The sequence below is a fragment of the Convolutriloba macropyga genome, chromosome 14 (genome assembly GCF_964194025.1).
Source record: "Convolutriloba macropyga chromosome 14, txConMacr16.3, whole genome shotgun sequence".
Lineage (NCBI taxonomy): Eukaryota > Metazoa > Xenacoelomorpha > Acoela > Convolutidae > Convolutriloba > Convolutriloba macropyga.
This window is the reverse complement of record NC_134481.1, coordinates 14,294,333-14,311,857: the sequence shown is the minus strand read 5'-3', so window position 1 is coordinate 14,311,857 and position 17,525 is coordinate 14,294,333. Positions and strand designations below refer to the sequence as shown.

General features: G+C 37.4%; 1 protein-coding gene across 1 annotated transcript in view; it reads right to left on the bottom strand.

The window, feature by feature from the left end:
* Positions 1 to 17,525, bottom strand: part of LOC142353366 (kinesin-II 95 kDa subunit-like) — a 437,531-nt gene that overhangs the window by 3,514 nt on the left and 416,492 nt on the right. Inside the window, exons 12-14 of the mRNA XM_075405599.1 lie at positions 12,693 to 12,917; positions 9,905 to 10,137; positions 3,214 to 3,462 (exon numbers count right to left, since the gene is read on the bottom strand). Of these exons, the coding sequence (XP_075261714.1) occupies positions 3,214 to 3,462; positions 9,905 to 10,137; positions 12,693 to 12,917 (707 nt within the window). The remainder of the gene's footprint in view (positions 1 to 3,213; positions 3,463 to 9,904; positions 10,138 to 12,692; positions 12,918 to 17,525) is intronic.

Here is a 17,525-nt window from a genome sequence, read left to right as displayed (position 1 = left end):
GTTGCGGCGAGGGGTCAAAGTCGTCCTTCACGCCAAAAAAAGTTTTGGGGAAACGCAACTTAGAGTCTAGTCAGCTGAAAGGCTCTAAGAGAACTTAATGTTATCCGGGCATTACGCGTTCATCCCGTTTTTTAGGCTCAAAATTCAAAAGGGTAAGACTAAACATCACTTAAGCAAAAAAAGCATAAAAAGACCGAAGAACTAAAAACATAACCGACCAACGTCGGGCGAGTTGCTCTCAAACGACCGCCGAGCGATTGGCTTCGTCAGTAGCTAGCCACGGCATAGTGAGGCTAACTTTAGCTTAATTGAAGGGGCGTGAGGTGAGCGCAGCGGGGAGTGCATCAAGGTGGGCTGATGCGGGGACAATATTTTTGGCAACAGTGGGAGGCGATTTTTCGATTTTGGGCTGCACGGCGCCCTTACGGCCTGAAAAGAGCGCAGGGGGGGAAAGAAGAATCCTATACTTGGAAAGAAGTGAGCTGAAATCCTCTAAGAGCACTTAATGCCCGCTGGGCGCTACCTCTATCCCGTTTTTGAGAACAAAAAGTTAAATGGACCAGACGAAAAATTGGTCAAGCGAAAAATCTCATTAAAATAAATCTCATAAAAATAAAGATTGACAAGACTAATATAATTGCTACAAACTTCGTTTGAGAGCAATTAATAACTGCTACAAAATTTGTTTGAGAGCAATTAATAACTGCTACAAAATTTGTGTGAGAGAAATTATTCATATATCCCCGAAAAACTGATAATAACTACTCAAAGACAGCCCAAAAAGATAATTAATACTCAAAATTCAGTTGAAAATTAGTACCTTGACATTTTGGAACCCAAACAGTGCCAAAACAAGAAAATTGTTGTTTATATAATCAAACCAAAAATCCAGTATTCAGAAACTTATGTTCATGTGCAACCTTCTAACACCCAAGACTCACAGATCCAGCCCAACAAGAGCCCACAAGTAATAAAAACTAAATGATGGCTAATAACAGAATGGCTCAACTAAATGGCTGTCATCGCTTTCGAAGCAATTATTAAAATAGCTGGCAGATTGCCAGAAAATAGCCGCATTAGCTTCGTAGATCTGCAGTCTAAAAAAAACAGTAAAAAAGACAGACCAAAAAACTTGTCTTTTCATTGAAGGCTGATATGTTATATTTTGATTAAAAATCGGTATAAGTTTTTGCTGCCTCTATTAGCTGCTCTCAAATAACCTTCATTTAGAGTGACACATACCCATTTGACCTTATCTCTTTGAACTAAAGTAAATAAAAGTCAATTTCAAAGTCATTTTTGTGAGTGAGGTAAGTCAAATGTGACCAAAATTTAATCATGCGAAAGAACAAAAAAAACTCGCTCCAGTAAGAGCGAAAAACGACGGCACGCACGCAATTCAGTTGAAATTGCATGAACCAATGAACAAAAAGCAGATTTGAAGTTGTTGTGACGTCATATGGTCGTAACAAAAATCGCGACGACGAAATAAAAAAAAACCAAGAGAAGGCCAATAATAGCCCCAGCTATCGCTGTGCGGCTATTAATAAACAAAAACCGACTACAACCGAGTGAATTTCGCTCGAACGACAGACGGTGGCTATTTAATTTAGAGTGGATGTAGCTTAGAATTGTTTCATGGGTTCGCAGAAAACGACCCCACAGGGTTTCGAAGCCCAGACCTCCATGTTGGCAGTCTCATTTCTTAATCCTTATGCTACAATGGCTCTGATTTCCTTTTCCTCACAACGGCTTTTATATTGGCAACAAACTTTATCTCGGAGCGAGCGCAACTTAGATCACTCGAAAATGAACTAAAGAATGAAAAATTTACTCAAGAAGTCAAAGAATGTTCTAAAACAAAAGCGCAACAATGGTGAAGCAAAAATTTTGCAAAAAATGACATATACACTTTTACAATAAAGGCTTCAAACTTGGTTCGAGACGAATTAAACAATTTTTTCAAAATCTGTAAAAATTTTTAATTAAGATTTTCCAACCTACTGAGAAATTATCAATTTTTTTAACTTGTTTATAATAAAATGTATCCACAAGCTCTGATAAACTTGCGCAGAGGCTCAAAACTAAATATAAAAGCTGCGGGGTAAATTTAAAAGAAAATTGTAGCTTTTAATGTGTCTGTGTAGATAAGTGTGCGTGTGAACAGGGTTGGAGTGATTGCCCTTCACACCATTTATTTAAGTAACCACAGTAGCTGCGGTGAATTGTACACTTAGGAACTAAAAAGAAGATAAACCAACAAACGTCGAAAAAATTGCTCTCGAATGACAGGCTGGGCGTAAATAAATGTTTATTTATGGGTGCAAAGCATCAGACGAAGGTAGAGTTCGAACACCGACCTACTGAGTCCGATTACTTCCGCTCGACAGAGGCATTACCAAATCGGCTATCAGGACCTTGTCATCGTATCTCTAACAATCAGTTTCGTTTGAACAACAAACTTCATTTCGGAGTGAGAGCAATTGAAATCACTCAAAAATCAAGAAGGAGTGCATGAAAAAGTCACTTGAGAAGTCAAAGATTATTCTATAAAAACAGCGCAAAAACGGTCAAGTAAAATCGGCATAAAAAGACCCAAGTTTACAATAATTGCATCTCATTCGAGAGCAATTAAAAAGAGCTGCTCAGCGACTTAATGCTAATGCCCTTCGGGATTTCCCTGTCTATCCCGTTTTTGAGGACAAAAAGTGAAATGACAAATAATCGATTAAGCGAACAATTGGACAAAAAGACAGCAGGACTAATATAATTGCTACGAAATTCGTTCGAGAGCAATTTAAAAATTGCTCGCAAAAAGGCATGGAAAAATTGTTACTTTTTAAAACGGTTGTTTTTTTCTTTTTCCTTAGAGCTTGAGAACCAAAAATTTGGCTCTCCCAGCTTCAGAACCAGGAACAAATTTTGACGACACACGACATCGCTAATGAGAGATTCCCTATCAATGGTGCGGTTGATGCAGTTAAAAGCTCCTGATATCATAGTGGAAAGTTTTGTTAATTTGTAATAACTGAAGTTAAGAGAAGGGAAACATCGGTATCTTTTATAGGAGAATGATATAGTCACAGTCGGCATACAAGAGCAGAATGACGGCTTTTCGTGCTAACGCTACATCAAAAAATTGCCACTGACGCAGCTGTTGAACAAAAAACTGCACTAAACAAAGGAACAATGAACCGCATAAGATTAACATACTCAGCATCAACCTCCAGATCCCCTTCTTGAGGCAAAAGAGCTTGATCCAAAGCAGCTTGCACTCTTGGGGCAATAGTGGGACCCTGATAGTCACGAGTGGTCCTCACTGGCAGTTCCAACTCCAACTGCAGAATGTTCTCTCCTTTGTAGCGTGGATTGCCCATCTTCTTGGACGCCACTCGTGCGAAATCTGTGGTTGGTCTTTTACATCCCATGGCAGAGATGACACGCTTTGCCATTTTTTGGTTGCTAAACACGATGCACAACTATCATAATTGAAACGATTCAACATCCATAACATAGCCCAATATTTCAAAAAAAAAATAACGCTCCGTTATTTTCTACTTCATAAACACCAAGTAGAATGATAATATCAATAAATTCAGAAACTAAATTGTATACCCATAACACTGCAAATAGTATACTAATTAGGGTAGGATTTTCAACAAAGAAATATTTATTTCTTTGTGTAGAAACATCTATAAATTGGGAATTGGACAATTCCTGTCTGTTGTTTATATTTGCAGAGAAATTGGCACCCTAACCGAGTTAAGCTCTGAGGCTGCGATGTATTTCAACAATATTTGTTTAGCTCTGCGTCACATTTTCCCCCTGAAATAGTCGTGAAAGAAAATCAATCATAACAGCAGCCAAACGTGTCACACAAAGCAAAGATACAACCAAGCCTTACAGTACCCTTTACCCAAAATATTTCAGTCGACATAACTACTTTAAACAACAGTTCCTTTAAATAGCGCTGTACGCGCACCAACCTTATAGGAGAGCTAAAATCAAGTCAAACATTCAAATCGAATTCGCTAAATCTGTTCATAACTGCTTGAATTGATCTGCACCGTATCTTATGCCTTCCGGTTTTCAGTCTTTCCCTCGACGAAAAAACATCGGTCAAACCAAAAATATGATCAAGCTACAAATAACAAACAGCTTTTGGAGATTTGCGGCGTGAAATTTAAAATGAAAACTAGGCGTCATACTACGATACTCAAACGAAGACCACAGGACTACAAACTGCTAAACCCTTTGTTTGAGAGCCATTAATTAATCATGTTGTTGCAATAATATAATTCAGTAACTTATCGATGAAAGAACGTTAACGCCTTACGAATACTCATAGCGAAACTGCGAAACAGTGTCGAACCTCTGCTATGGGATTAGACTATATTTCCTATCGCTACTATCTATCTACAAAGTGGCAAAAGTTATGCAACTGTATAAATCTTAAGCACAGTTGCTTAAACCCATTAACACGCGGTTGTTATCTCCCAACTCGCTTTGGTCTCGAAAACTGATAACTTCTCGATGAAGATAACAACCGTATGGTGATATTCATTATCCGACCATAGACGCAATGGTTAAGTGACTCTGCTTGAAGTCACTGAGAACTTCTGGCGTTTATCGAGAACCGCGAAGCGGTTCGAGATATTAGGTCAGAATTTTGAAGTGACTTCTGCAGAGTCAATTAAGCATTATTAAAACACAAAACGCGCACGTTTTAAAAACATACCCGGCAGATTGCCGGAAAATAGCCGCCGTTGATTCCCATAACTCTATTGGTATTGAAAACAAAAAATCAAACAAAAATTGATTTTTGTATAAAAACATTTTTAAGTGCGATTTATTTTGATGTCATTTCGTAATTGAACATACTCCTGTCTCTCAGTGAGAGGCTACAGGGTCTAGTATCAATACCAATAAGCATTATAAATAGTAACTAAAACTTATGAGAAAAAAGTTCAAATACCGGGCATCTAAAAATGGGCTATATGGGTTTATCCCGTTTCTATTTCTGACTTTAATTTTTTTAATACTGACTCTCTGAGCAGCTGCTGTTTAAAAGAACTTTGAGCAGAATGGCAGAAGAATGAAATTAGCCTAGAGAAGTAAAAAAGATTTCAAGCAAAATGTCGAAAAAGCGGCAAAAAAGGGTAAAGCGAAAAAAAAGTTCGACGAAGTAAAAAAAAACATAGTAGGACAAGTCCTGACGTACAATTCAAACAATTTTCATTACTAAACAGAAAACTAGACCTAGAACGGACTATGAATGGATTGGGAAAACTATTTAGAAAACATAGCTGGCAGATTGCCAGAAAATAGCCGCAATAGATTCGTAGATCGGCAGTCTAAAAAAACAGTAAAAAAGACAGACCAAAAAAATTCGTCTTTTCATTGAAGGCTGATCTGTTATATTTTGATTAAAAATCTGTAAAGTTATTGCTGCCTCTATTAGCTGATCTCAAATAACCTTCATTTAGAGTGGCACACACCCATTTGACCTCATCTCTTTGAATTACAGTATATAAAAGTCAATTTCAAAGTGAGGAAGTCATTTTTGAGAGTGAGGTAAGTCAAGTGTGACCAAAAATTTAATCACGCGCATGAACAAAAGAACTCGCTCCACTAAGAGCGAAAAATGACGTCACACAGGCAATTCAGTTGAAATTGCATGAACGAATGAACAAAAAGTGGCTGTGACGTCATATGGTCGTAACAAAAATCATGACGACGAAATTAAAAAAAAAACCAAGAGAAGGCGAATAATAGCCCCAGCTAACGCTGTGCGGCTATTAAAAAATCCAATCAAAAAAGCGAAAAAAAGTTGAAATGAAAGTGAAATTGCCGCATGTGAACAAAAATCCACTAGCGAGAAAGCGATTTTTTGTTCAAACACCGTTTTCTCACTCTACTTTAAAATTAGAGCAAAAAATATTCACGCCGCAAAATCACTCGCTTTTTCGCTCCACTTCCTGTTTCGACGTGACCAAAATCACTACTCCAATTTGACTTCAAAAATCATGAAAATGTGTGAACAGATCTTAAAAAAAAGACAGCGCCCCAATACAATTCAAATTCTTTGAATTTAAAATAGGAGCGCTATAATAGCCGGCTGAGAAGATTAGGGCGGCTATTAATGACGAAAGTAAACGAAATTCAACTTCTGGCTAACTAGCAACTTCTGGCATTTTGACTTCTGGCACTGCAGACTTTCGGCATTTTAAAATGTGCGCGTGAGTGTTTTAAGTTTAGCTTCGGTGGTAAATTAAAATTATGTTCACGAAACAACGATTTTCTTGTTTTAGGCGACATTTTTTGAGAAATGCAAATTTTTTGGGAAATGGAAATATTTTGAGAAGCAAGTTTTTGAACGCCAATCGTTCACCGATGTAGAAAAACCAAAATTGATTGAGCAAAAAGGTTTATTTTTCAAGAGGTCGACGTAAGAATCATTGATCCCGGGTACACAGTCACATCGCAGATGTTTCCAGTGGAAGCTCTCGATCCCAAAGATTCTCCTGAACTTAAGTCACACGGGCCGGCTCAAGAAGATTGAGTAACAGGATCTCAACTACCCCTCAAAATCAGTAGAAAATAACGGCGGTTGATGTAGCACATTCGCATAATTAGATTTAACTTGTTACAATAAGCTATAGATAACATCCGCCCGTCCATAACATGTTAGAAATAACATAGCCGGCAGATTGCCGGAATAGCTGCGAAAGAATAGACCTGCGTGCCATATAAGAGATAGAAACAGATACAGATCTAAATTGAAAAAAAAAATTGACGCCGCTAAAAAAACTAGGCTAAAAAACATTCAGCGATAAGATAATAAAGCTTGTTAAAATTCATTCCACAGAAGCCTCTTATTAGGGACCTTTACTGCACATATGAGTTCCTTTGACCTTAAACAAATTCAATTTAAAGATAAGTTTTAAAGTGCAAAAGTCATTTTATTGAGTGAGGTAAGTCACGTATGATCAAAATCTAATCACGCAAATAACCTAAAAACTTTCGCTAAAGCGGGTGAGAAATGACGTCACGCGCGCAAACGCCGTTAGTGAGAGGAAGAAGTCATTCAGGAAATTTGACTTTTTCAGCTTTGCTGTGTGAACAAATGTAAAACGAAAAAAGAGCGTCAGACGACGAAACAAAAAACATAGCCGGAAGAATCCCGGAAGCGACTCGAAGCGTCAGAACTCCACAAACAAAACCGTAAATGCAGGGGAAGCCATTACCTTTTGTATTAAACCATTAACTCATTACCTCCCCAGGTCTGATCTAAAATTTGGTGACTTAAACCACTGTCACCAAGAGATACAAATTGCAGCAAATTTTTATATTATTGAAAACGTTTGGCAACGTTGAAAGTCCGAAATATTTAACATGGTCAAAATACTGATAGGCTGAAAGAGCTGATAGGGATACTATCAATTGCCCTCAAATAATTAATTCATGATTCTAATCTCAAAGATCGCGAAAGCAAACGGCAGATAATAATCTTAGAAATTAAGTTAAATCTTTTCAAAAAAAGAGTGCTCAAAGTTAGGAATCAGAAAACCACTACAATTACACTTCTAATCACTGCAATTATGAAAAAAGAGCATATACTTCTTCTTTGTACATACGCTAGACAACATGGTTTCATACTAATTCAGAAATTAACTTGATCATAGAAAAGACATAAGCAGAAGAGGAATATTCAAAGGCAAATAAACGTTTAACTAAAACCAAGGCCGGAAGAAAGTATCAGTAACCATTAACAAGTGGATATTTTAGAAAAGTCTTGCTAGCAGACTCTCAGTACTACTTTATTGAAAGAAATCAATCGCAAACCAGAGAAATGACGAAAATCTAAGAAAAAGCTGAAATCATTCAATTTTTTAATAACTGACAAAATCAATATACCGAAAACAAATGTAGGTGCCACTCCGAAACTAGGATGATACCAACTAGAATGTGAACAATATGGGCACAGTGAAAGGAACACCGTAACAAAAAGACATTCTTGATTTTAAAGTTAAAAATCAAATTTAAAAAAATCAAGAAAAACAAACATTTTTCATTATTAAGCTTCGAGACATAGAAAAGATAACGAGCCATCCAATACGAAGATCTATGCTCTTGCAGAACTCAAAAAATGGAAAACATACCCGGCAGATTGCCGGAAAATAGCCGCCGTTGATTCCAATAAGCATGATTGGGATTGAAATAACAGAAGATATTGAAAAAAAAAAGATTTTTGTACAAAAACATTTTTAAGTCCGATTTATTTTGATGACATTTCGTAGTTGAACATACTTCTGTTTCTTAGAGAGAGGCTACAGGGGCTACTATCAATAACAATAAGCATTACAGAGAGGTAACTAATACTTATAGGAACGACGTTCAAATAGCGGGCGTCTAAAATTGAGCTTTATGGGTTTATCCCGTTTCTATTTCTGACTTCAATTTTTTATACTGACTCTGTTCATTTTGAATTGCTTTGCTGAGCAACTGATGTTCAAAATCACTTTTAGCAGAATGAGAGAAGAGAGAAACTAGCCTAGAGAAGTCAAAAAGATTTCACGCAAAATGTCGAAAAGGCGGCAAAATGAGTTAAAGCGAAACATTTTTTTATTCGACGAAGTAAAAAAAAAATAGGAGCGCTATAATAGCCGGCTGAGAAGATGAGGGCGGCTATTAAATAGAGAAAATACGAAACATCGGAACATTTTGCAAAAAAATGGTCAAAAAACTTTTAAGACTGCATTTGTGAAAAAGTTTTAACTATTTTTCAAAAACTTAACGCCAAAAAATGATTGAATTTTCATTGAAACGAAATTAAAGTCCATCACGGTAGCACAAAAAGACTATTTCTAGTAATTAAAACCAAAATACAAACAAAAAATCTGAAAAACCGGAAAAAATCTACCAAAATCGGATTCTCATATGTACAATTTTATAAAACAAAATTACATCGAGGTAGAAAGAGGCGTTCAGTATATGAATTATCAAAGGGAAGTTGCCATATTGACGGATTTTTGACAAAAAGACGGTTAAAAGAACCAAAAATGAAGAAAAATGAAAAATGCATTTTCAGGCTCTGCAAAACACTGTGGCATCAATTTTCGAGGTCGACATTTCAATATAGTATCGAATAAACTTTATTTCTACAAGAAACTAAATTAAAAGCAAAAAAAATGGACCACTTAGACGAAAAAACGGCTAAAAACGGTTATCTATATGTGCCATTCAGTCAAAAACTACTTTTCAAAGTCAAAAAATCATTCACTAAACGCGGCGCATGATCAAAAAACTTCTCTCGCTCAGAAAAAAATTAGTTCACACGGCAATTTTACTTACTTTCACTTTTAGGTCAAAACAGCGTCTGAACGAATAGTACTTCCGGTAAAAAAAATAAGAAAACCAATACTCCTCTTCGAGTCGTAATAAAAAAACCAAGAGCACCGCAATATAGCTACGCTCAGCTTACAGCTTCGCAGCAGCGATAACAAGTAAAAGATCAACTAGCGAACCCTTTGACGTACAGGACGACTGTATTTCCACCAAAGTTCTTCGATCTAGCGGTGATCTAGTAACAAGTCGGGCTGGTTGTTTTTTTTCGGTTTTCAACTACCCAAACCAAGTAATGAGTCTTAAAACGTTAGTCGATCAACAGTTTTTTTAAATACCAACCGGTGCCAGTAAAAAAAATTTAAAGGTGTTCGAGAAAAAGATCTATTCGCTGCAGCTCCCGCCCCTCAAAGGCTGTTTAAAGGCTGTTATGCAAAATACCCTTAATTGTCGTTACATTGGCTTTAAGCTCAAACCCCATAAAGTTTGAGAGGACGACCTTACTGAGTTAAAGGGCAAAAAAGGACTACATAGTTGAGGATTGTCCCTTTTCATGTACCTTGCAGATGCGTATGGCACCAAGTACCACTCGTTCTCATTCTCGTTGAATCTCAATCGTCTCATGAGTTTCTCTTTCTCCTCCATTGGAATGAAGTTCTCAATCACCAGGGCCTTCATCTTCAGGTCTCTGTTCAGCTCTTCGACTGTCATCTGGAGCTCCTGCAACTCACGCCAGTTCTCCGCTTTAATGTCCTCTGTTTCATTCAGAACCGTCTCAAGCTTACTTTGCAGCTGAAACAACGCTTATTTGAGAACGAACCATAACTAACAATTGTGTGACCATAACGGAGTCCTAAAATTTGAAGGAAAAAAGATGAAAATATGAGACGAAAGAAGAGAGAAGGTTCTGATCGAAGAAATGGCATATTGAAATATAGGCAGACTCGTCTTTGGACGAAATGCTCATGTTGGACAGTTTTGGATGCAAAAAAAACACATTGGAAGGGTTCAAACCCGCGACCTCCCGGATGCCAGTCTGAGATCTTTGCCACTATGTTATTAACAGATTTGCTATTGCAAACAAAGCCGGCAGATTGCCGGAAAATAGCCGCGATAGACGCCTGTGGCCTACCATGAATTGAACCAACTAAAAAAATAAGATTGAGAGATCGACCACCAGCTTTTTAAAAGAACACTAGACTTTTTGGGTTAGATTCGGACTGTAATTTTTATGAGACACATTTGAACTACAAGCAAAAAGCCCCAATAGAGCTTTTTCAAAATTAATATTCGATATTAAAAATCAAGACTATTACTCAAAAATTAGGGCACACAAGTTTGGTTTTACTTAGATGCATACTATTGACCTTAAATTAGTAAAAGTTCACAAAATTTAAAATTCCATAAGTAATTTCAGAAGTCATTTTTTGGTGAGTTAAGTCACGCAATTGACCTTAAAGCAGAAAGGAAGTCTCGCCTAAATGGGACTAAAAAGTTCAATACTGGGCTTCGAACAACCACATTAGAGGTTAACATATACCACTATTAAGATTTACAGCAAAAATGGCACCAGTTTCGGCGCACTTTTCATTTGACTTTTCGTATTAAATTGCCGCCAATTGAATTCAGCTGCTTGAAATTGTGATTGAGATAGAATTTGAGATCACGCTAAACGCAAGTAGTCAAGGGCGTAAAAGTCACTCGAAAAGTCAAAATTGTCAAGCAAAAATTTTGCATAAAACAAGACACACACGATTACAATAATTGCTATGAACTTCGTTCAAGAGCAAATAATAAATTAATTAAGACTAGTTATTTGAGCACTGCGAACAATTTGGAATAGATTCAAATTTTGCACAAAGAAAGGTTACGTGACGTTGATGAAGTCACTGAGAATCAAACAGTTGTCGAGATACGCGTAGCGGTTCGAGATATAACCCAGAATTTCAACGTGACTTCAGCAGAGTATTTGAAACAGGAATATTGCAAGTTTCAAAATCTGGAACTTACTGTGTATACAAAATCCGGAATTCTATAATCTCGCGCCGCAGAGATCTGGCTTCTTCATTGGAAGGGTTCAAACCCGCGACCTCCCGGATGCTAGTCTGAGATCTTTGCCACTATGTTATTAACAGATTTGCTATTGCAAACAAAGCCGGCAGATTGCCGGAAAATAGCCGCGATAGACGCCTGTGGCCTACCATGAATTGAACCAACTAAAAAAATAAGATTGAGAGATCGACCACCAGCTTTTTAAAAGAACACTAGACTTTTTGGTTTAGATTCGGACTGTAATTTTTATGAGACACATTTGATCTACAAGCAAAAAGCCCCAATAGAGCTTTTTCAAAATTAATATTCGATATTAAAAATCAAGACTATTACTCAAAAATTAGGGCACACAAGTTTGGCCTTACTTAGATGCATACTATTGACCTTAAATTAGTAAAAGTTCACAAAATTTAAAATTCCATAAGTAATTTCAGAAGTCATTTTTTGGTGAGTTAAGTCACGCAATTGACCTTAAAGCAGAAAGGAAGTCTCGCCTAAATGGGACTAAAAAGTTCAATACTGGGCTTCGAACAACCACATTAGAGGTTAACATATACCACTATTAAGATTTACAGCAAAAATGGCACCAGTTTCGGCGCACTTTTCATTTGACTTTTCGTATTAAATTGCCGCCAATTGAATTCAGCTGCTTGAAATTGTGATTGAGATAGAATTTGAGATCACGCTAAACGCAAGTAGTCAAGGGCGTAAAAGTCACTCGAAAAGTCAAAATTGTCAAGCAAAAATTTTGCATAAAACAAGACACACACGATTACAATAATTGCTATGAACTTCGTTCAAGAGCAAATAATAAATTAATTAAGACTAGTTATTTGAGCACTGCGAACAATTTGGAATAGATTCAAACTTTGCACAAAGAAAGGTTACGTGACGTTGATGAAGTCACTGAGAATCAAACAGTTGTCGAGATACGCGTAGCGGTTCGAGATATAACCCAGAATTTCAACGTGACTTCAGCAGAGTATTTGAAACAGGAATATTGCAAGTTTCAAAATCTGGAACTTACTGTGTATACAAAATCCGGAATTCTATAATCTCGCGCCGCAGAGATCTGGCTTTTTCAAACTGTTCGAAAGTTGGTTCAAGGCTTTCTCTCAATTAAAACAGGAGTTGATTAAAAAGGGATGATCAGAGTTGGAAATGGCTTAGCATTTCATGCCCCAGTTGTAAGACTACAAACAAAACTGTTCAGACCCACTTGCTGAAATTGGCCGAGCCTCAACATCGCCTACATTACATATTTACGCCTCAAATTCAAATCTATAAAGACGCACCTTTTTGAGTCTCTTGGACTTGACATCGACCTCCTCCTTGAGAGACTTGTACGTCTCTTGCATGCCGAGTGTGGTTTCCTCTTTCTCCGCCAACTTCCTCGCCATCTCCCTCTCTTTGGCCGCCTGTTGTGCAATCTCACTCCTCTTCTTCTCAATTGCTGCTTCCTGCTCAGTTGTGTGGTCGTAGATTGTCTTACCACCCACTAGTAATTTGCTCTCCATTGTCTAAAATGACCTTACCTTGTTCATGATTAAAATTCCTATTAATCTGAAACTGTTCCAAAATTTGAACATACCCGGCAGATTGCCGGAAAATAGCCGCCGTTGATTCCAATAAGCATGATTGGGATTGAAAGAAAAGATATTAAAAAAAAGAGATTTTTGTACAAAAACATTTTTTAAGTCCGATTTATTTTGATGGAATTTCGTAGTTGAACATAACGTACTTCTGTTTCTTATAGAGAGGCTACAGGGGCTACTATCAATACCAATAAGCATTAGAAAGGGTAACTAAGACTTATAGGAACGACGTTCAAATAGCGGGCATCTAAAATTGGGCTTTATGGGTTTATCCCGTTTCTACTTCTGACTTCAATTTTTTATACTGACTGTGTTCATTTTGAATTGCTTTGCTGAGCAACTGATGTTCAAAATCACTCTTAGCAGAATGAGAGAAGAGAGAAACTAGCCTAGAGAAGTCAAAAAGATATCACGCACAATGTTGAAAAAGCGGCAAAATGAGGTAAAGCGAAACATTTTATTCGACGAAGTAAAAAAGAAAAAAATAGGAGCGCTATAATAGCCGGCTGAGAAAATGAGGGCGGCTATTAATAACCGACAGCGTTCACTTCAATTTCTCTCAAATAACACACGGCGGTCGATTGTGCCATATTTTAACCGAGCGGCTATAATGCTACTAACTGCCTTAAAATGATGGTATTAGAGCTTCTTATAGATCACTTTTAAAGCCTAAATTGGAAACCATTTTCGCGCTCTTTATGAGTAATAAAATCAATGTCAGGGGTGAAAGCGTCACTGGAGAAGTCAAACAATCAGAAGAAAAATCGATCTCAAACAACCAGCGAGCGGTTGACTTCGGTAGTACCCAGCTGGGGCTCAGAAATGCAAGCATTGAGAGGGGGTCAACTGATTGGTGGTGGTGGTAATGGGGGGGTGATTGAGTGGAGAGGTCAAAGATTCAGAACCGCCCTTCACACCATAAAATTGTCGCCTCAAAACAGTCTTGGTGAACCACATTCTTAGAGACTGGTTAGGCGCAAGGCTCTAAGAGAACTGAACGACCTCCGAGCATTGCCTGTTTATTCCGTTTTTGAGGACGAAAAGTCATGTGCCAGACAAAAAATTGGTCAAGCGAATGATCGTATTAGAAAAAAAGAACACAGATAGTAGCAGCTGTAGTAAATCTATTATAAAAAAGATAAGTGCTACAAACTTCCTTTGAGTGCAATTAGTAACTTCATGTACCAAGTCTTAATGCCCGCGCTTAATCACGAGTCTTTCCATTTTCTTCATTAAACCATACAGTTTTGTTAACAAATTCTGAACTTCATTTAAATACACACGTGCAAGTTTTAAAATTCCGAAAATCTTCAGTGCCAGAAGTTCCTATATACATTGCTAACATTGACTTCCACAAACTTTCGGCATTTTAAGCCCAGCAAGTTCCGTGTTTTAAACAAGGTTCCGTCAGATGCAGATGTCAGTTCCAAATTCTGTTTTAACCTCATGAGCTGTTACTGGTTCTCGATAAAAGCCAATTTCTTCGGAGACTTGTAGCATAGTAACGTAACCTATATTTCAGCTGCAATAGTCAGTGCGGGAAGTCAGAACTCACACGTCCCGACTTGTTTAAAACGGAAAACGTGACTTGTGTAAAACGGAAAACGTGACCAAAGCGTAGAGCATTTAAAAAAAAACAACCGACTACCGTCAAACAAATTGCTCTCCAAGCACGGATTGGGAGGGCTGGACGAGAAGAGGGTCCGAATCGCCACCATATGGAGGAGCATAGACTGGGGGAGTATGGGAGGGGGTCAAACTTTTTAGATAAAGAGAGAACCGCCCTTAACACCATAAAATTGTTTCAAAACAGTTTTAGGAAAATCGCATTCTTAGTGACTAGCAAGACTGTAAGAGAGCTGCCAATACCCTTAATGCCCTCCCAGCTTTACCTGTTTATCTCGTTTTTTGAGGACTAAAAGTCAAATGGACCAGACAAAAAATTGGTCAAGAGAAAAATCGCATAAAAAGACCACAGGACTAATATAATTCTTGAAAACTTTGATTGAATACCGAAATCGACTTCAAGTGTCGTGCAATAAAAACTCGAGACCTAAACTTACCTGGAACATAAAACCAAAAAAAGTGTATTGCGTAATATTACTCTGCAAACTGCTTTCAAAAACAGGAGAAAAACTTATGTTCGGGGAAGGATGTAGGTAGGGGATAGGCGAGGGGGTGGGGTAATAGATTAGGTAGGCAGCAGGAGCTATAATCAAAACTTCTCAAAATGACATTATCTTGACAAATACCAGTTTACTAAACAATGAATATCAGAACTAAACTAATTACTCTTAAATTCACTGCGCAACGTGCCTATACAAAAGTCAATCTTCGAAAAGAAGGCTGTCAAAGTTCAAGCTATGATCAGATACTTTTCAGCTAAAACACATTGTCAAAAACACCAGAAACGAATCCAAACTTCGTACAACTTTAACCTGAAATCAAAACTAACAAACCACCTGACAATAGAATTGGGGTTGGAATGGGATTCGCTGGATATGGGTTGGAAGGGGATTCGGATAATTGAATTGAAAAAAAAATTGAGCCAAAACCTCCTCAGCTAACGTTTTCACCATGAATAATCTTAAACTGGTCTCCTGAGTAGACATTTAGCTAATAAGTGCAAAAGTAATTTTCTGAGAGTGACTCAAGGACAAACGCCTGCACAAGCTATACCTGGAAAAAAACAGCCGGCAGAATGCCGGAAAATAGCCGCGATCGACCACCAGTCCTTTAATAGTCCACTAGACTTTTTGTGTTAGATTTGGACTGTCATATTTATGACACATACGGTCTATACTCAAGACTAATACTCAAGAATTAGGGCATATAAGTTTGGCACTACTTAGATGCACACTATTGATCTTAAAAAATCTTTTAGAAAATGTTCATAAAATTCAGTTCCATAAGTGAGTTCAGAAGTCATTTTTTTGAGTGAGGTAAGTCATGCAATTGATCTTAAAGCAGAAGTGACGTCACGCATACAAATTTTAACTGCAAAACAGTAGAAGTCAATGAAGTCATTGAAAAAGTTAATTCCAAGAAGTCAGGTGGTAAGACGAAACAAAAATCTGTTAGACGATGTAAAAAACACAGCAGGACAAGTCCTGACGTACAATTCAAAGAATTTTCATTGACTAAACAAAAAACTAGACCTAAACCAGACTAGGAGTGAATTGGGAAAACCATACTTAAAAATTTAGATCAGAAAAACAAAAAAACAGAAAAACAAATATGTTAAAATGCCACATATGAACAAAAAACCACTAGCCAGAAATGGAAATTTGGTTCAAACACAAACGTAGGCCTAGAATGAACTATGAATGGATTGGGAAAACCATTTAGAAAAAAGTCCGATTCAAAAAATCGAAAACAGCAAATATTAAAGTGAAATTGCCGCATGTGAACAAAAAACCACAAGAGGGAAAGCAAAGTTCAGTTCAAACATCGTTTTCTCACTCTACTTTAAAGAAATTCACGCCACTACACCACTCGCTTTTTCGCTCCACTTCCCGATCCGGCGTGACCAAAATCACTACTCCAATTTGACTTCAAAAATCATGAAAATGTATGAACAGATCTTAAAAAAAAGACAGCGCCCCAATACAATTCAAATTCTTTGAATTGTTAAAAAAAATTAGGTGCTCAATAATAGCCGCCTGGAATTGCTGACGCAGCTATTAAACAAACATAGCTGGCAGATTGCCAGAAAATAGCCGCAATAGATTCGTAGATCGGCAGTCTAAAAAAAACAGTAAAAAAGACAGACCAAAAAAATTCGTCTTTTCATTGAAGGCTGATCTGTTATATTTTGATTAAAAATCTGTAAAGTTATTGCTGCCTCTATTAGCTGATCTCAAATAACCTTCATTTAGAGTGAACCACACCCATTTGACCTCATCTCTTTGAATTAAAGTAAATAAAAGTCAATTTCAAAGTGAGGAAGTCATTTTTGAGAGTGAGGTAAGTCAAGTGTGACCAAAAATTTAATCACGCGCATGAACAAAAGAACTCGCTCCCCTAAGAGCGAAAACTGACGTCACACATGCAATTCAGTTGAAATTGCATGAACGAATGAACAAAAAGTGGCTGTGACGTCATATGGTCGTAACAAAAATCATGACGACGAAATAAAAAAAAACCAAGAGAAGGCCAATAATAGCCCCAGCTATCGCTGAGCGGCTATTAAAAAGACGTATTGAAAACGATTACTCATCTTCGGTTCGTAAACAAATCATGAAAAAAAAACAGTTCTCCGCCACTTCGAGTCATAGGACCCAAATAGTTGCTACAAATAGTTGCGGACGTTTGGGAGAAATTAACCTGACTATTACTTTTAATACTTCGTTTTTATTCCCACGAAAGCAATCACGAAAACAAGTAGTGGTACGAGTGAAGTGAGGTGGAGGTGGTTCACATGTAGTTATCTCAAACAGTTTTTGGTGAGTCGCATACTTAGAGACCAGTAAGACAACATTAACCGACTAACGTTGGAAAAATAGCTCTCGCATGACAGGTGGCGCAATTTAC